The sequence below is a fragment of the Mugil cephalus genome, chromosome 11 (assembly GCF_022458985.1).
Source record: "Mugil cephalus isolate CIBA_MC_2020 chromosome 11, CIBA_Mcephalus_1.1, whole genome shotgun sequence".
NCBI lineage: Eukaryota > Metazoa > Chordata > Actinopteri > Mugiliformes > Mugilidae > Mugil > Mugil cephalus.
In genome coordinates this window covers 26,123,663-26,143,347 of record NC_061780.1, presented here as the reverse complement: position 1 = coordinate 26,143,347, position 19,685 = coordinate 26,123,663, and the positions used below count along the sequence as shown (strand labels likewise).

At 45.7% G+C, this 19,685-nt stretch overlaps 1 protein-coding gene across 2 annotated transcripts; it reads right to left on the bottom strand.

Annotated features, from left to right (window-relative positions):
* Positions 1–1,409: 1,409 nt before the first annotated feature.
* nr2f5 (nuclear receptor subfamily 2, group F, member 5) lies at positions 1,410–19,082 on the bottom strand. Of its 2 annotated transcripts, none has more exons than XM_047599762.1 (4): positions 17,867–19,082; positions 9,214–9,491; positions 7,315–7,561; positions 1,410–2,665 (listed from the first exon to the last, which is right to left on the bottom strand). In XM_047599762.1, the coding sequence occupies exons 1-4, from the start codon at positions 18,231–18,233 to the stop codon at positions 2,346–2,348; spliced, it is 1,212 nt and encodes a 403-aa protein (XP_047455718.1). In that variant the 5' UTR covers positions 18,234–19,082; the 3' UTR covers positions 1,410–2,345. The 2 variants fall into 2 exon arrangements, with proteins under 2 accessions (XP_047455718.1, XP_047455717.1); XM_047599761.1 differs by having other exon boundaries at positions 9,214–9,494; positions 17,867–19,081.
* Between the last annotated feature and the right edge of the window lie 603 nt (positions 19,083–19,685).

The following is a 19,685-nucleotide window of genomic DNA, read 5'->3' as shown; positions in this document are numbered from 1 at the left end:
GGGTCTCAGGAGGTTAAATTCAATTATTCTCCCGTGTCTCCAGCGCTTTTAGGGCCGTCCCCTTTGTTCTAAACACTTTGACAATAACAGAAATAATCTGTTACTGGCTTAGTTTACGGGGTTTGCAGGATTTCCCAACAGAAGGAAAAAGAAACCCCATGAAGTTTGAAATTAAACCTTTAAAATGGGAATAAACCTCTTTGGCGACACTCTATCAAATTGTGCTCTGGTTGGTGTTGAATCCAGTGGTTTTTGAAATAATCTAGAGATTAAAAGTCTGGACATCTGTGCTGCTTTAATTTCAACCCATCTTCTTTTAAATCTATAGCTCAGCTTCCTGTATTTTTTTTTTTTTCATTTTTGCACTTTGTGGTTGGACACGATGATCAGACTCCATTTTCTGAGGTTAATCACATCACGACAGGAGAAAACTCAGTGTGAACAAAACAAGTTTTATTTCCATAAATCCACATTTCCAAGCAAAAGTCGAGGGGATAAAAACAAACTCGTAGAAACTTTCTGTGATTTATGTATTTTTTTATTTCTTTAACCAACAGACAGCTTCCTAAAGGACCAGGATGGCTTTAACGATACCAGAGCTTGATGCCGGTACCACGGCGCCATGTTAGAAACGTGAGACAGGAAGTCAAACGAACGCACTTCCTCTAAGGGGAAGAAAACAAAAAAAAAATAAAATAAAATAAAAACTTAAAATAGTCCTAAACTAAGTCACAGTCATAATTCCAATGGGTATAATATTGTAACATAGACTGAGGTTTTCAGAGGTTAGTGATACATTACTCTATGGTATCGGTACGATAAGCTCAAATGACACGAGTTGAGGGTTTTTCTTTTTCTTTCCCCACGTGACAGAATCATCACCGGTGGAAAAGAACTCGTGTGACGTCGAAAATTTCGAAAGTGCCCATGACTCTTCTCATTTTAAAAACCTTTTCCTCGCCGCCTTCCAGTGACTCCTCCGCTCACGTTACACCTCAGACGTCACCCGAGCTCGTTTCCACGCCGACGGGACATAATATACCTGTTATAACAGGTAACGAGAGATTATGGCACAGTCATAAGATAAATGCTCAGTGACAAAATCTTTGTTCTAAGGCAAGTACAGCTAGTTTTGTAAAGTTTTCCCCGCCGCCCGCCCCAGCCCACTCCCACCCTGCCCCACCCCCCCCACCCTAAAAGGTCAAATATTGCCAATTGATACTAGAGAAAAAGAAAGAGGATGAGCTCCTGTGATAACACCGAGGAGGGAGTTATGACGACGGGTCTTTTATAATAAGTAGAAATGTTGGTTCTCTATCAGTGCTGTGATTTGACGGGAGTGAATAAGTGTAGGTTCGGACTAGTTTACAAAGCAAGTGCCTAAACTTTAAATTTGTATTTATTTCATTATTATTATTATTATTTTTATTTATTTTTTTTACAAACCTCCTTCTCTTATAAACCTCCCCCCTGAGACCCCGAAAAAAATTATTATCAACGACCAAATGTTTCAATTTTCATCAGCAACACTACCACAAAAAAAAAAAAAAATATTCCAAAGAGTTTGCATGTCTCAGCTTTGGCACAGCTCGACGCTGATAAGTGTAAAGTTTGCTGGGTTTGTCTTGTTGTCGTTGTGTGAGCGTGTTCCCTCCCTCTGAACCTGAGCTTCTCCCACTGAACCCTAATAAGCCGTAGATGCCTATGAATCAATGATAAACTGTACATATGGACACAATCATCATCTTTTTTTTTTTTCCTCTCTCCATATAAACAGTGCTAATACAAACACACACAATAAAACACGTCCTCTGCAAAAGACATTTTGGCATTTGTCTTTTTTTATCTTTTTTTTTTTTTTTTCTTAATGGCTTCTGGTTTTCTTTTCAAAAAAAAAATAGTCGGTGAATATACAGCAGGCCTTGTGCTCTCTTGGCTCCACGTAGAGTCTGGATTCACCACGGCCTCCGGCGGCGGCGGCGGCGGCGGCTCAGCACCGAAACGTTTTGACATCTGAAGGTAGTCCAACAGACCTGCTGGTGAACTGCGCAATAACCCATTCAACCAACCTGTCCATCTCAACGCCTCACCTCAAAGTTCTGAGGGGCTGCACGCGGGCCACCGAGTCTCTGGGAACGGCAACTGTGAACTGATTGGCTGGCTTGTGTAACCGGGACGTATCTTGTTGTCAGTCTTAAGAGCGGAATGGTGACGGCTGAGAGGTTGACGGGGGAGAGGGGGGGGGGAGTGGAGGACGGGACCAGTTCAACGTTCAGCCCTGAACTTTTCAGCCTGCAGCTCCTCTTCCTCCTCCTCCTCCTCGGTCGTCGTCGGCCGCCTCCTCTTCAGGGCCCGTTCTCGTTGTAGTGGAGGGAGATGGGCCTCTCGCGCTGCACCGTGGGCATGTAGGGCCAGTTGTAGCTGGAGCCCGACAGCAGCATGTCGCGGAGCAGCGTCTCGATGGGCGTCTTCCCCACCAGGCGCACGAAGAACAGCTGCTCGATGACCGGGGAGGAGACGATGCGCAGGGAGGGCAGGCGCAGGAGGAGGCGGCCGAAGCGGTTGGGCTGGCTGGGGTACTGGTTCCTCACGTACTCCTCCAGGGCGCACTGCGACTTCTCCTGGATGCTCTCCACGTGGGCCACGTCTGACAAGCCCATGGCATCTAGAGGGAGGAAGGAGACGGTGTCAGGATCAGTCAAGATTAGGTGATAGCAGCTCAACCCAGAAATTCATTAGCTGTGTTTTATTACAGCTTTTAACAAAATAAAAGCCTTATTTCCGAAACTTCGATGTGTTTCCATTGAAAGGTGTTTTGCAAATGAGCTGTAACTCTGGTAAAGTCTCATTTTTATGTAAAATCCCATAATTCTCTTAAATGGGCTTCAAATGAACTGGTCACATGACCCCCTGCATCATCTCCAGTGACGGTGGAAATGCCAAGAAACTTGCACTTTTTTGATAAACTTTTAAAACAATACCTATGACCAAAAATGTACATCACAGTATTTTTTTTTTCATGCATAATCACATGTTCACAAGAGAGGAATTAATGCAGTAGATTAACTAAGGATGGACAGTTTTACTGTGATGATGAGTAAATATTGTTGAATACTGAATGTGGGAATCTGGAGACATTTACAGCTGAGATATAAAAATAAAAGAATTAAATGTTTCGAGATGAAATTAAGAAACAGGGACAATTTCCGGTTTCATTTATTTTGACATATTTATTCATATTTAATCATATTTAAACTGCTCTGTCTGTAATTACCATCTACCGTAATAACTGTAGTCTGTGTGCAACATGTTTTTCATAAAAATCCATAAAAAGCTAAAATTGGGGACATTTTCAGGGGCAGTATTAGCCAGGGGACAGGTCGTCCATAACGGGGACTGTCCCCAGGAATCGGGGACATGTGTTCACCCTAAAAAAGAAAAAACCGGGACCTTCTTCATGTCTTCTCAGGTTCTGCTCCTTTTTCATTTTTCTGACTTTTCCACCTTCACCACACGTCACAGTGATGAAGCTACACTGAGAGCGTGTACTGTGCATCAAATATGCCAGTAAATTAAAAATTCACATCATAACGAAAAAAAATGCCAGTATTTGGTTTAAGCCGATGTTCCACCACAGCCTTATCCACACATCTAAAAGAACACCTCATCAGAGCTTGTTTTAGCTTCAGATATCTGAGAGGTTTTTAGAAATATCTGTGAACGTATCCTTCCACTGTCCTCCTCTACGACGCTGCAGGAGAAAAATAACAAACCCTCAGGATTTATTTTTCTTCTGCACCAGCTGGAATTTTACCCGGTCCAGTAACTGAAGCTTCGTTTTTTTTTTCAAAGGAAACAATAAAATCTTTTTGTTTTTAGTTTTTTAAGGTGAACATCTTTCCTTCGTTTCCTTCCTCCTCCAGTCAGAGCATCAATGCAGAGATATGCATCTCCTTCACCCCTGTAGTCTGTGTTCACTACAGCGTTCGCTTTCCCCTCAGCTGGAGGTCATGTTCTGCCTCCCACCTCCTCATGCCCCCCCCCCCGCTGGCCCCCGCCTTGGCAGGAGAGAGTGTGTAACACCGCGCGCGATACTTTTCACACATCCAGTGTGGAGGAGAGAACACGGGGGATTTAGAGAAGGAGGTCAGAGATGTGTGAACTCCAAACAAAGACACGTTTTACTGTACTTCGCCGCTTCGTACTGTACATCCAGAGGGAGCGCTCTCCGACTCTGGCCCCTGACTGAACCCGCGTCTGCAGGTTTTTCGATGAGGCCAATTTATTCTCCAGCTCATTTCTTTTTTTCTTTGTTTGAACGTCTTAACCTGTCACCTTGCATCATAGGTCCCCTTTGTCCTCTCACACTTTGATCCGTCCCCCTGTGGAAACCTCAGCCCCTCCAGGGCCTCAGATCAAAAAAAAAAATTTAATTTCCCTCATATTTCAAAAAAGCACGTCAAACCCTCCCCGCCTCCAGAGGACGGTGCTCTTGTCGCTGTGGTATGAGTTAACTGCTCCCTCTTTGGCCGTATTTCCCGCGCCTTGTCGCCATCTTGGGTCCTGCGTGACAAGGCGGCCGCTGCCTGCGCGGGATTAGCGAATCTGTCCGTGTGACTGGAACCACGTCGCGTGCCGAAGCGACAGCTCTGCGGGCGACCGTCCACGCCAAGCGCCGCGCTCTTTTGTCTCAACCCTGGGCACACACCGGGTCAGCGGGGGCGAGGGACCGGGGTGGCAGCACTGAGATGCCCGCGCCCTGATGTGGCTTGATGGGACTGGGCTTCACGGGGCGGGAGGAGGGGGGGGGGGCGCGACAGGAGCGGACTCAGAGGGAGGTGAGGGACAATTGGTGTTTGTCTGTGCTTGTTAGGTCGCCCTCCCCAGGTCTGCACGAGTCAGGTCTATTAACAGGTCTGTGGAACGAGTTAAAGTCTTCAAGTCTGCATGTTTTTACAAAGCTATTGTCTTTGGAGGTGGGGAGGGAAGGGGGGGGGGGGGGGGGGGGGGGGGGTTGGCAAGAGTGCAGTTCTTTAATGTGTGTACATGTGCATATGCCCATACAGGGAAGTCACATGGGATGCTCAGGGCTACAGGGGTTATGTAGGTCATGGCGAATCCTCCTTCTCACTGAAACGCAGCATACATAATTCAGCTCCTCTGGTGGGGGCAGGGGTCCTGGGGCTCGGGCTGGGCTTGGAGTCGGGGTTTTCGGGGTGGGGGGGGGAGGCGGGTGTAGTAGGGAAGGAGGAGGGGTGGATGACTGGCTTCAATAATAGATGTGATCGTGAAGGAGATGGCCCCGATGAAAGCGGGGGGGGGAGAGGAGAGGAGGGCTGAGGTGGATCCACCGCCACCCACATGCACGGGAGAAAGAAATAATTACAATAAAAACACGGAAGAGAGCGGAACGTCCCAACGTTCTTCACCATCCGTTTCCCCGCGAGTCACGGAGCATGATCTCACGCTGAGGCGTCCCAGATGTGACAGTATTTTGGCTGGCGCTGGAGCCCAGTGACTGTCGGGATAAACCTCAACAGGGTTTGTGTGCAGGCTCCGTCCAAACAAAGGCCGTCTCCTTTTATTTAGATTTCATCTCGCCTGTCGCTCTGTGGGCAACGCTTCTCCGACACAACGCGAGGACGTGAACGGAACAGTAGAAACATCTTGATATAATTAGACTAAACGTGGACATTAGAAGACGCTGTGTAAGGTCATTTCTTCTGCTTTTGTCTGTATTTTTCTTTTAATCCTCTAACGTTCATTTTTCATGCACTGCTGCTGTACGTGCAACTTAATGACAATAAAGTTTGACTTCTTCTAGCTTTAAAGTCACTGTGGGTTTTCTCACATCTCATTATATTTCTTTAATTCTTATAGAAGCTGAGGTTTTGTGTTTAAATTTACCTGATATGTTTAAATGTACAGCTTTTATAATGTGTAGTCGTCTCTTTCGTACGATCGTCCAGAGGTAGAGAACCAGGAGCGGTTGTTTAAAATCACCTGAATAAATAGAGATCACCTCCTTTGTAGTAAATCCATCCCATAATACACAGAACTCATGCTGGTTTTTAAGGAAGTCATCGGAAACAGAAACTTGAAGTTGCTTCCAAACTTCTGGCCTGTAGTGTGTGTGTGTTTATATATATATGTGCATCTATTTCTGTTTCTGTTTCTAAACCACGTTTCTCAGGAATCGTTCGCTTTCCACAAAATGCCAGAGACATTAAACTACAAAGATAAAGCTGGATTAACCCCGGCGGATGGAAAGAGGTTTACGTGACCCTCGGAGCAGCTCGCGGGGTCAGTAGCTTCCTTTTTCCCGTATGCACAGAGTGATCAAATTACATCCGAATTCACAGAAGCTGCAGACTGTAGCAGCTTTTTACGCACGGAGCCGATGAGACGGACGGACGGACGGCCGCCACTGCAGCGTCAGAGGTCGGATCGCGGTCAGGCCACGGGGAGGTGGAGAGGTTAGCATTAAACCCGTGGGAATTTATAATTCATGAGGAATTTGCTGCCTTTTTGTAGAACGACCAGCTCATTTTTGAATGTTTAATTCCTGAATTCCTACCATGAATAAAGCAGTTCAGTATTTTTATTTCTCCAGATTGATCACATGGAAAAACCTTCACAGTGATTTAGACCTAACTCGTCCTTTATTTTGCACATTTACGAGTACGTTCTCAAACAGGTGGAAGGATTTGAAGGTTGTTTCTGAATAATTTAACGTGATTATAATGTGCTGTATATTTACCGTAATGCATGCTGCGGTGAAACAGGTAATCATATTATTAGCTGGACTTTTCCTTCGTTAATGCATGATGAGCTGTTTACACTAGACCTTGTGCTTAAGTGTTCCTGTTCACATGAATAAACCAATTAACAGGCTTTTCATGTGGCCACAGGAGTCGGCCTGATAAGCCACATGATAATCCCTGCGTCTCTGTCCCAGAGATACGGTTACTCACAGGAGAGAGGTGGTTGTGTGGTTGACAACAGACTCTTTAATCCGCTGAGACTTTGTGTCGTGGCCCAAACAAGTGAAAGGACGTATTTACTTCCTGTTTTCTGCTCTGGGTCGGGATCTGCTTCTCATTTCATTTCTCTAATCTGTCAAACTTGTTCTTTTCTAACTTTTCCCCTCAGTCGCTCTGACTGAATTTATGCTTCATTTTCTCAGCGTCCATGACTTTTTTGAGATTTTGAGCAGTGATATTAGAAGGTGTATAAATATTTGAATCATATCTGAGTGATGAACATCATCTTAGTTTCTGTTTTCTTTATCACGCACGTTTCGTTCACACTCACCGGATGTGAAGAGCACGATGGACTTGAGGCAGGAGTACTCGGCCGTGTCGACCTGCAGGGCCTTCAGCTTCTCCACCTGCTCCTGGAAGACTCGGATGTGGTCCATGAAGGCCACAACGCGCTCCGCCGACATGGGCGAGGCGTGCAGGCCGGCCGCCGCCAGCAGGGGGGCGACGTGGAGCGGCATGGAGCACTGGGCGGCGTTCAGGACGAAGAGCTCGCTCCACGACATGCGCAGCAACGCCACCTAGAACACAGGAGGATTAGGATTAGGACACGACAAACTCACACACGACCGCTACGACTTTGGGGTTTTTTTATTTTCCTGACGCATCAAGTCATAAAATATAAAAAAAGTCTTTGGACTTTGCAAAATAAATATAAATCCTTTAAAATAAAAATACCTCAGGTGTTTGTAGTTTTAAACCAGCAGACGTCAGCTAACATTAACGAGAATCCTCTAGTAACCAGATATCAACATTAATTCTTGCCAGTTCATTAGGTACTCATGAAAATATCTGCATTCTGATATAAGAGCACAAATCGTGCAGGTTATGTTATTTATTTTGGACTCTGTGGTTTGTGCTGCTATTAACTTGTATCGTGTTTTACCAAACATGTTCCTGTTATTTCAGAGTGAATCATTTTATTGTTACTGTCCAGAAAAAAACAACAAAATGTAGTTTAGCCATGAAGCTGAGAAAAGTTATAGCGAAAGATAAAAAATACAGTATATATACAAGTTAAAGCACACAGCAGCGCACAAATGAATACTGATATATAAAAGTGAGCTGATACAGTGTAACTAGATTTTGAAAATAACAATTAACGATACAAATTATCCATGATAGTACAAATTTATTTATGGTAATTTTCCTGGTGTACCTAATGAACTGGCATGCGGGTGAATATTTGAGCAGCTTTGCATCTTTTTGTAAACGCTCAGACAAAACGTTTTGGTGTCTTTATGTGTCACTACACTGTGCATCAGTCATCATAACCATATTTAATTATGTTACGTGATACGAGCAGTAAAGATTCTTTCACACATGATGTAAAAGGCAAAAATGTCCCTTAAATTACTTAATTACTCAGATCAGCAAGAAAAATGTCACTACAGTGTTTTACGTGTAATATATAAACATAAAAACAATTAGATTTTAAATCGTAATCATTCATCCTCCAGGTGAATCACAACCTTTCTGACTCAGTTTCTAGTGCAGTAAAGTAGCAATAGAGGATTTAATGAATGCATTCACTAGCGTACCTAATGAAGTGGCACTTGAGTGTATTTTAATCCAAACCACCATCGCAGATCACAGAATGTGATCGTACTATTATCAATGCAGAGTCAATGCAAACGACTGCACGTCCAGTTCGGCCTCTTTCATTTATTTCAGAAACGGAACTTAAAACATTCTCTCTGAGCACGAACCAAAGTCGACCTGCGAAGCGTTCGCTGTCGACTTAAAATACAGATAAATACTGTGTGCGTTGTACGGTTCATTAATAATCTTGGTAAAATACACACTGGAACCTTTTAATTACGGACTAAAAATTGGGAGTTTATTGAAAGTATAGAACCAGTGATACAAGAATAAACTGATGCACTGACATTAATTATATGTTAATGAGCTGGTGCAGATACATGTCGAGATGTTTGTGATGAGTGCGTTCGCTAAAGGTGAATATTTAGATGATATATGATGATTTATTATCATATATTATTGAATGATTTATTAAGCAAACAGTGTTTTCTTCCATTATTTAATGACTTGAATGTCACATATTTACTTTCATTTCCTAGAGTCTACACTTGGAGACACAGACATGAAACGAGTTGCTTCTCTGACTCAGCTCAGCATAAAGAGGAGGAAGTGTCCGTGGTCGAGGACTCACCTGATCCATGAGCTGCAGGTCGGGGAAGAAGGGGATGTTCTTGGCCCACTCCACGGCGCTGAACAGCAGCCGGGCCGCCAGCTCGCAGATGTTCTCGATGCCCATCAGGTTGTTGCCCTGCATGCACTGGGCGCCGTAGCGGGACGTGGGGTAGGGCTCGGCGCGCAGCAGCAGGGAAATGAAGCCGGACAGGTAGGGCTGGCCGTTGTAGGGGTCGGTGCCGTTGGTCAGGTACTGGCCCGGGCTGCTCTGGGAGTTCGATGTGCGTCCTCGTTGTACTGCTGTTAGAAAACACAGACGCAGGTGAGACAGACGAAACGTTTTTATTTTATTATGATCTAAACGCACAACGCGGAGTTTCACACGCAAAACAAACTCCCGCTGGAGAAAGAGACGAACGTGGACGTGTGGAACGTCTCGTGTCTCTCTCCGACCCTTTCTCCCAGATTCCAGGCCAAGGCCGCCCGCCACTGTTGCTGTGCATCAATGAGTAATGACAAGCAGCAGCTGGTAAAGACATAACACCGCTTCACACCTACATATGTTATGCATACACACACCACACATGAATACATACAGCAACACCCCCCCTGCCCCCGCCTCCGCCCCCGCCACTCCCCGCCCGCCCCTGCACTGGCAAATGGCTTAGCCCCAGGCGAAAAGGGCACGCAGAGGCCAAGCTCACGCACACACTCAGACAAAACCCCCCCCCCAACCCCCTCGAGTGCCGAGCGATGATGATGCGGCGAGAGCTCAAAGGCCCATTTGGAAAACACCTGTTCAGTCAACCCCACTGTCTGACTAATAACTCCATCTACTGTTACACAGAGCCGTGAGCCAGAGCAGGGAGGCCATGAAAATGCAAAGACAGGGAGGCCACATGTGAGGAGAGGGAGCGAGAAAAAAAAAAGAGAAAAGAAACGAGGTAAAAGGCTGAAATGGCGAGATAAGGCGAAGAAGGAGAGAGTGAGAGGTGATAAGTTGAGGGAAGGGGAGATTGAGGGCAAAGTCGGGGGGGAGCGGAGGGGGAGGGAGGGGGGGAGGAAAGGTGCAGAGTTCAATGTGTTTGAGATGAGGCTGCAGATAGAGAGCTGTGGTTTACATAAAGAGACAGGTGGAGGGAGACGGCTCAAAGAAAAGGGGGTCTGGAAAAAATGTCACTTCAACGCACGGCAGCTGTGTCAATTGATCGCGTCAGGAAAAAAAAAAACGAGAGGTCAAATCGTTATAAAAATGCCTCTAATTCCATCGTGTCCATCGTGCACGGAGAGGAGGAAAAAAATACCTCCACACAAAAGGTGTTGACCTCAGAGAGGCAGATTTCCCTGTGTGCTTGTGTCAACCCGCGCTCTCGGCTCTAAGAATGTGGTCTCCTTCGGCAAACAGCGAGACGCCGAGAGGTGCCGCCTGTCACAAAAGACAAAATGTTGCACAACGGGACATTCCTCGTCCCGTCCCGTCCCGCTCGGCGAAGGACGGCTGTCAGATTAGCCGCGTGTGACGGTCGCTGCAGGATTCTACAAACAGGGGAACATAAAACACACGATCTGAGCGGTGGGGGTGAAAGTAAAGCACCGTTTCCACAAAGATTTACCTGCTCAGATATGTTTCAGTCCTCCAGACGTTACTGTGGCGCAGGTTTGAATCAGGCTCTAAGGTGTTTAACTTTTAGATGAAAATCACATTTAAAAATCACACGAAACACCTCAGTTAATGTCAGAAAACCTCTGTGGTTCCAATAAAAAAAATTCATCACAGGAAATGAGACGTCACCTGACTTCCTAGTTTTTCTCTCAACTGTCACTATTTGCTGCGGCGCAGCTTTTTCTTTCTCAATTAAACAGATGTCACCTCAGAAATAACTCATTCTGGCAACTTCTTTCTTGGGAGGACAGTCTTGAAAAGAGCACTTCCTGACCTGAAACTGTCACTACTGTCCTGGTTTCATCTAAAAAATATCTTGTACAGGGGCGAGGGCCACTTCTGAGCTTCACAACTCACCCAAAAATAAAAAATCCATGCACGCTCTGTTTGGACCTCGCTCCTCCTCCTCCTCCTCCTCCTCCTGCCGCGAATTCCCAGCGATTAATCTGCTCTTATATTGATTAGTTGTTAATCCTGCAGACGCTGGCGCATCTACTTGATCCACTTGACTTTTCAAAAGCCTCGTTGTGGGGGTCACTCGTGCCTGAGAGGCAGAGCACTTGAGTACGTCTGACTGCAACACATCGCTCTCTTGTTTCTCCTCGCCCACAGCCAGCCCGACGAGGCCGACGAGCACAACAGACAGAAATGAAAGGGGCAGGGAGGGGAGGGGGGGAGGGGGGGTCCGGGAGAGAGGCGAGGGTGCAGACAGAGAGATGAGATGTCTTGACGTACAGAGGAAAGAAATTACACAAGATAGAAAGCGCCTGAGGACAAGAAAAAGAGAAACTAGGGTCAGAGACAGAGAGTGAAAGGGGGGGCGGGGGCGGGGGGGTAAAGTCAGATTTGGGCGTCTGCTATAATCTGATTGCAGCTTTTTAATTGGTGCACTGTGGCAACAGCTTAATGCAACCAAAAGGCTGCAGAGCTCACAAGATATTCACGGTTATTTCCTCTCAAACGAAATGATTCTCAGTTAAAACCTGAAGAAAAAGAGCAGAGCATCCTGCGTAGGTAGGGCACGGAACGAGGGCACAAAAAAAGCTGAGGGAGAGGAGGAAAGAGCAAGCGAGCCGAGGTACCACGGGACATTTCAGCTGTGACTCTTTTCAAAATGCCACTTCAGCAAATGGCAGCTGGCAGCGTGCACGGTTCGCTGCCCGCCCGCCCGCCCGCCCGCCCGCCCGTCCTGGATTAGCCTCTGGGTCAGACTGTTAGTGGAATTACAGCAGCTAAATACAATTAAGGCCTATCAACATTTGGACTAAAAGGTCACGGTGCCGGGGCGCCGCAGACGCATTATGGATTTGGCTCCGTCTTAACAGCAGCGTTTAATAAGTAGCTTTTGCCATTTCGGAAAGCTTCCGCGGGAGAACAAACGTATCATCCCGCAGGGTTTGAGCTGGAGGGAGAAAAATACGCGGTACAACATGTGGTGGTAAAGCTAAAAGGAGCTGAACCTCTGATAAGGTGTCTGATGATTTGATCTGCTTTAGGATAGGCAGCTATCTGACACCTCCGGGGATTGTCCCTGTCTCAGTTCAGCCCTGAACTTTGACTCACAGGTCAATGAGAATCAGAGCAGAGTGGAAATGTTTGTGAGAATTAGAGTCGAGCTGACTGTTTTATTTACTATTATTAATGTGGTAACTCATCAACATGGCGATATATCGCGATACTTTTTCTTCTGATACGATACAGATTTTTTGGAATGTCTTAATATCAGTTTTAAAAGAAAAAGTAAAAGTCATGTTTCTGGCCCATGAACAGCCTCCTCACCTGCACCAACACTTTTTCTGTACAAGTGCAATAAATTAGAAAACATTTGGATTAATATTGTTTTTTGACTCAGTTTGTCCAATGAATTATCAAATATCGCGAAACGTATTGTGAAGTCCTTGCTAATACCCACTAGTAACTCATTGTGTTGCTCTTCTTCTTCTCCTGGTTATTTTCCTGCTGCCAGATTAAGTAATCAACTTTTTTAGGTTTTCATGCAACTTAACATTTGATGTGTTTAGGTGCCTCAGATAATTATTAATCACTGTAGAACTTTAATCCCAAAGAGTTTCTGCTGAGAATATAACCAGAGACCGACTTTATCTCCAGCCCAGAGCGTCTAGAGTGGAAGAAGATGAACTAAGACGTCTCCAGCGTTGGATTCCAGCTTGGTTCATCTTTTCAAACACTTCTTTGTTTGAACAACAGCTTGTTTTTCCACCTCCATGTGGAAACTCCTCACCTGATCTTTACCCTGTGTGGAGCAAACATGCTCAGAGAGAACGGATTTATTCCACTAACCGGAGTTCACACTCGCACCTCTACATCTGATTCAAACTCCTTCTGATCCGACCAGTGTGTCCTGAGCGAGGAGGCATTTTCATTCTGATTAGAGGATATCAGCATCCACTTAAATGGACGTTAAACCTCAACAAAAGGGGCAAAGTTAGCAGAGCAGAGGAAGCTGCTCGGGTTACAGTCTTTCCACGGCAACTTTAAAAGGAGATAACGCGTCTTGTGTTTTGCAGGATCTTTAAGATGCACAAAGGAGGTCATAGGTTTAAATACGCCTCGGAGGAAATTCAGTTGTGTGCATCTTGTTTACGACGACAACATCGAATCTTTTTGAGGTCGGTTGGACTGAAACAAAGAGGAAAAAAACTTTCTCACTGTGAATGAACCACCTGAAGGAGAACTGACTCGGGCGTCTGTCACGATCTGAAAGAGCAGACGTACGCTGCGAAACGTGAGAGACACAACAGACCGAGAGAGCAGGAGAAAACCGGAGGCAGTGCAGGAGAGCGAGGAGGGAGGCAGTGACACAGACAGAGGCAGACAGAGGAGGGAGGGCACGGGAGGGAGATTAGCGTGAGGAAGTTTGGAAGCTCTGCTGCGTGGCTGCAGTCACCTCAGACGACTCAGTCTCGGTCTCTGTCTCAGACTTTGATGAGTCAGTTCCTGAATTAATTAGTGAACCCAATTCAGTCTGATCCACGTTATCCTTATTTACACCAACTCCTTCGCCTCCTCACTCATCCCAGCCAGGTCCAGGCCGTGACTTCAGGGCTTCCTCTGCATCTTCTCCTTGTGATTCCATAAATAGCCCGACCACACTCGTACCCAGTGAGCATGAATAAGATCATCAGCTAAATTCCTAAAATATAAATGCGCCCTGCCTTCCCTTCAGTCCCACTCCAGACAGAAAACAAAAGTGTTGAAGGAGAAGCCTTGTGGGAATTTAAATGTCACTGACGCACAAAAATAAAAACAAGAAAGAAAAAAAGAAAAAAGCTGCTTAAAGTCACCAGGAAAAAAAGAACACATTTATATTCAAAAGCTTCTGTGTGTCGCTTTAAGTGAGCGATGTGTCAATGGGAGCTATTTTCCTCTGAGAGCCCTCTGATAATGACTCAGTGCGGTGACAGGGGTTAAGTATTTGAATTTGTCAATAGCCAAATTACTGAGATAAGTGAAGGTTTTCTCTGAGGCGAACTGGGGCCAAACCGCCGTGTTTCTGGTGTTAAACCGCCTGCTGCTACAAGCTCACAGCCGAGTATGGATTAGTCAGTGCACACTAGCGCTGCTGTGGAGTATTTACTCACCGGAGGGGCCCCAGACGCTTCACACATTTGGACTTTGACTTCAGCCTGTCTGTTATTAATGTTTTAGTTTTGGTTGACCTATATTTTCTGTTGCTGTTGGTGTATTGTCAAAGTGCAATATGGGTCAGAGAAGGAGGAGGAGGAGGAGGAGGAGGAGGAGGAGGAGGCAGCAGCTTTTCCCTCCTGCGTTCCGATTCCTCCAAACGCTATAAATGGATGTTTAGTCTATTTACTTTAACTACACTCCACTAATTCTACTAAATGTGTTTGTCTGCAGCTGATCCGGGACGCCCACCTACAGCGGACCAGATGAGCCTATCGCTGTGCATTAAGCTGAGGACTTGTCCTCGCTTCACGTTTCCGAAAATTAAAACATTCACTGCGGTTCCAAGCAGCTGTCAGGCCCGATTCTGTTTGCCTCAGTCAGCCTGGAACAAGCGGAGGTCCCGTGTAGCTGCATGGTGAGACAATGACTCCGAAGGCTGCCAAGGTTTTAGAGGTTTTATTCCACCGGAGCCAGCGTGCTGCTGGAAGGTGCTCCGGCCCGAGACGAATGATATTAGATTCGACACAGAAAGAGGTCAAACGTCCCCTTCAGGAAAACAAAAAGATGCTCTGGAGTTTTAACGTGTCCTGTCAGGCAGCTCAGGATTCATTTAATGTGAACGGAGACGATAGTGATATTAGAAACCTCTGCAACGTCTAAAACTGAATTTACTTCTTCAGCAGTTAACACTGGTGACTGGTTACCTGTAGAAAAACAGACGTCAAAGGACTTCTAAATAAATAATTAATAACCTTCGAAACTAAATGTTGACAGTCGAGAGAGTTTCTCTGAATTTAGCTACAGACGTTAGCGTTGAATATTTCACCTGGGTCATAACTGAGACTAAATGCTGGTGTTCCCCTCGGCAACCTGACGTGAACCTGTTGAATAATAAAGAAAACATGACTTATGAAGGACCCCTGGAGAGACAGCAGCAGCTTTAACACTCCACACACTTTTAAGCCCTAATCTTTGAATCCTGGGATCCAGCGTACGTTCTTTTCACTCAAAAATAAGAGTTTTCTTTTGTGTTTTCTAAAACCAATCAAATAAAGGGCTGAAAACAATCTGATTTATCTCATTTAAATTGCAAATACACATTATTCATAATTAATTCATCATCATCTCCTCTATCCCTGCTCACGGTTTCATTCTCAGACTTCACACTGCAGCAACAGCAACAAAAATGTTAAAACTAGACAAATGATAAACAGAAGTCAGCCGACAGAGGAGGATTTAAGGACACGGATTAATCCGAGTGACCTCAAATGCACCAACAGAGGAGTGGAGCCTCTGTAAACTGACCTGCTTCACATTTGAGCCTTTTTAGTGCACAACTACAGAGCAGCAGTAAAAAGACCCGGAGCCATCGAGTCAACGAGCCTGTGATATTATTTCTGGCTTAAAACTTTTTAAGATCATCTGCGATCTTTCCAAGAATTTACTCCAGCTCAAGGCTCAAAGTATCTGGTCTTATTTCGCGGAACCAAACAGTTTTCAATTTATTTTATTTAACTTAATTTCAGGAGAAAAACAAACAGGTAGATTTTTTTTTAAAGATGAGTCTTATTTGCTCTGAAGTCTTAAACAAACACCGTTTTTCTTTCTGTTAAATCGGAGCCTTCGGGCCTGAAAGTGACTTTGAACCAAATGTTACTATGAAACTGTTCTTTTGTCTTCAGACGAGTTTAGCTGAAACATCTCTGGTGTTTAAATGTGTACAGATATATTTTCAGTTTTATATCTTTACACCTTTAAATTAGGTTAAATTTAATATTTTTTTAATTTTACTAGTTGTCGCCAGATTGACACTTTGTGCCGTGCGTCAGGAGTTCAGATCTCCTCGGGTTCATTCAGTCGGAAAGGAGCCTCGCGGGTACTTTACATGGGACAGGGCTATGTGTACACTGCACACGCACGCGGTTGGAGGGGCATAGGAGTTGACTCGCGGGAACCCTTTAGGGATCATCTGAGCTCAGCTCAAAGGAAGGAGGGTATTTCCACCGTCTCTGTATTTACTCTTTGGCTGTGGTAAAGAACAAAGGGCGCTGTGGAGACTGTGTCCTTTAACATCCACTGCTCGAGTGTCCTTGAGCTGAACTGACTACGGCTGACCCGATTCTGTTTTCTGAGAGGGGAAATGAAAAGACTGAAGTTTGATACCTTCATGAAGCACTCGGGGTTTTGGGGCTTTACACGTCGGTCTCCCACCTGCTCCGGGATGGTGCTGTGCGCACCGTTTGCGTAAAATACTTCCGTTTGCGTTTCTTCCAACAAGAATACACAGATAATCAAATGCATCTAGAGGTTCTCCCTTCGGTCAGTTAACTGTCCCCCCTCTGCATCAGGCAGCGTTGATGTTTTGATGGCTTGGCTGGAGTCCCGTAATCCTACCCAAAATACATAACCCAGCACAAACAAACAAAAAAGAACGAGGACGGAGCCCCTGCGTGCAGCTGCAGAGCAGTTAGCAGAGAGAGAGATTTTTGGGCTCAGCTTGGGTCACATTTTAAACACGCACCGCCTCGTGAATGGGGTGTCGCTGCTGAATGATAATTAATAAGGGGAGCCCCGCTCTTCACCAACACGTTTCCACTGCGCCTATCCGCCACCAACTGACCCGTTGTTAATCCAACACAATGCAACAAATGTAGCGGCATCCTCTTATGGCGGCTCGGGGTGTCGGTGAGCAAACAGCACAATTAAGGCAGAGACAAAGGAAGGATTTCACAGAACACAGAGCACCGGCATGAATGGTTCAGATGAATTGGTAAATGAATGTGAAATACGCATAGTGCACCGCAGGTGGGGACTGATTATTTACCCATAACAACCGCCACTATGTGAGAAGCAAATAGCATTTAGGGCGCAAGCACGACAACATCACCTCAGGCTAAAGTTTTACGCACACATTTCATTTTTTTTTTTTTTTTTTTTTTTTTACCTTTGACGCGTAAAATAATAAACTATTATACAAACTGACAGTGTCTTATTTAAACTGGGATTAGACGTTTTCTTGTCAGCCAGAGCCAGTCTGTCAGTGAAGAAACTGCTTCCAATACAAACCGGTTTATGTCAAGAGCTTCCTTACGTTATCTTGTACATATGAGATATTTTATCATTGCGCTTTGTTGCAAAGCTGTATTAATAGTGAGACGCCTCTGGAAACGATGTGAAGAGCCAGTCCCTCGTTTTAAAAACAGTAAAACCTTTTACGGCTCACTTGCAGACTTAGCGGCCTGTTAAGATTGACGTTTTACTTTGCGCACAACTTTACGCACAGAAATTCATTTTGGAAACTGTCACACGCCACGCGCTCAGACTGACATCCATCACACACCCACTGAGTATCCAGACCTACCTTCTCTCCTCATGCCGACTTTGAGGCACTTCTTCAGCCGGCAGTACTGACACTGGTTCCGGTGGTGTTGGTCGATGGGACAGTCTCGGTTCCCCCGGCAGGTGTACGTGAGGTTCCGCCTCACCGAGCGTTTAAAGAAGCTTTTGCAGCCCTCGCAGGTGAACTGGCCGTAATGCTTCCCACTGGACTTGTCTCCACACACCATGCAGTCCACGTTGGGGATCTTGTCTCCGGAAAGCGCGTCGTTCCCCGGGGTGGAACCGTTGGGCGTCCCCGGTGCCCCGCCGGGTTCCTGGCCGCACATCTGGAGCTGAGACCCCGGATCTGCAGAAATGTTCTCTGGCCACTGGTTTACTACCATTGCCATGCTATCCCCCAAACACTTGGTCTTTGTTTAAATCACAGAAGGAGAGTCAGACTGCGTGATAAAGATCCGTCCTGACGTCTTGGGAGGGAAAAAAGAATGAGGGAGGGCGAAAGGGCACTTCCCACTTTCCCCAGAGGTCAGTGTGAGCTTAGTTGAGCGTAATTCTCTTTAATATGACTAAATTCTTCCTGTAAACATCTATCAAAGTTTACAGAAACAGCGAGGTATCAACATGATCGACGCATAAGAGCGTAGCCTACAACTCCCGGTGTTCCTCGCTGCGCAGCAATCCATAAACACGTTGTTCTTCAGAGGTTAACCTCCCGGGAAAGTCAGTCCGCTGAGTCTGCGTCAGGCTGTCACAATCAAACGCTCGCTCGTCTCTGGAACTTCAGGAAAAAACGAAAAAAAAAAACAAATGACAGAAAAAGAAAACGTCTCGACTCTTCGCTTTTCTTCAACACCGCATATGGATTGAGTCCGGATAGGTTCTTCAGCTACAGCATTGGTTATAATACTGACCACATGTTCATTTCAGTCGATGAAACATTTGTTTAGTCCCGGCAGAGCTCCTGGGAGCGGTTTCAAGCACAAGTCCCCGGAGAGTAAGCAATCCCCGGTTCCACTTCTCCTTGCGCTCCGCGGTGAGGATCTGGACAGCGACGTCCGTGCGCGCTCAGATATTTACTGACCCGACGCAACAATACACATGAAATATCCTCCTCGGTTCTTTCTGGACGAGCTCAGCCAGAGGCCGTTTACGCGCAGAACAACCTTCGCCGCTCGAACGCGTCGCTTCACCCTTCGACTGTCCGTCCCGTCTCTGAGAGGCAAAGCTACAATTTGGGGAAAGTGTCACTCGCAGGCGGCTGCCCTACCCCTGGCGGCGCTCCATATACGGGCATAACTGCCAAATAAGGTCAGCGTCTCCTCCCCTCGGTGGGAGAAGTGAGAGATGAAGGGCCGGCCGTGATTGGACATAAAAGTCTAGTAGGAAGTAAGGAGCTCTGTGATTGGAGCAGGACGCGTTTGACTGACAGGGGCGGTTGTTGTGATACAAGTACTTTAAAGTGGACTACATCAGTGTCCCGTTGACATGTAATGGAGTGCGTCTGGTGCGTAATGAGCATTTAGGTTAAAAATCTGTTTAAATGACGCTCTCGTGGTGTTTTTAAATGCAATTTAAATTAATAAAGAATCAAATAAAAGTTAATGATGAGAGGAACTTTAAGACTCCCCCCACTCTAAAACATTTTACTTTTGATTATTTCCACGTGTGGCCCCCTTTACAGAATAACTGTTGAAGTTTTTTTTTTTTTTTTTTTTTTTTTTTTCCAAGTGAATTTCGCTTCAGGGCTAAAAACCCACCTTATGAGTTTAAAAACTTGGAGGCGGTTTGCAGCTTACACAAGTATGAAGCCCGCAGGCAGCGCGCACACGCAGAGGATGAAG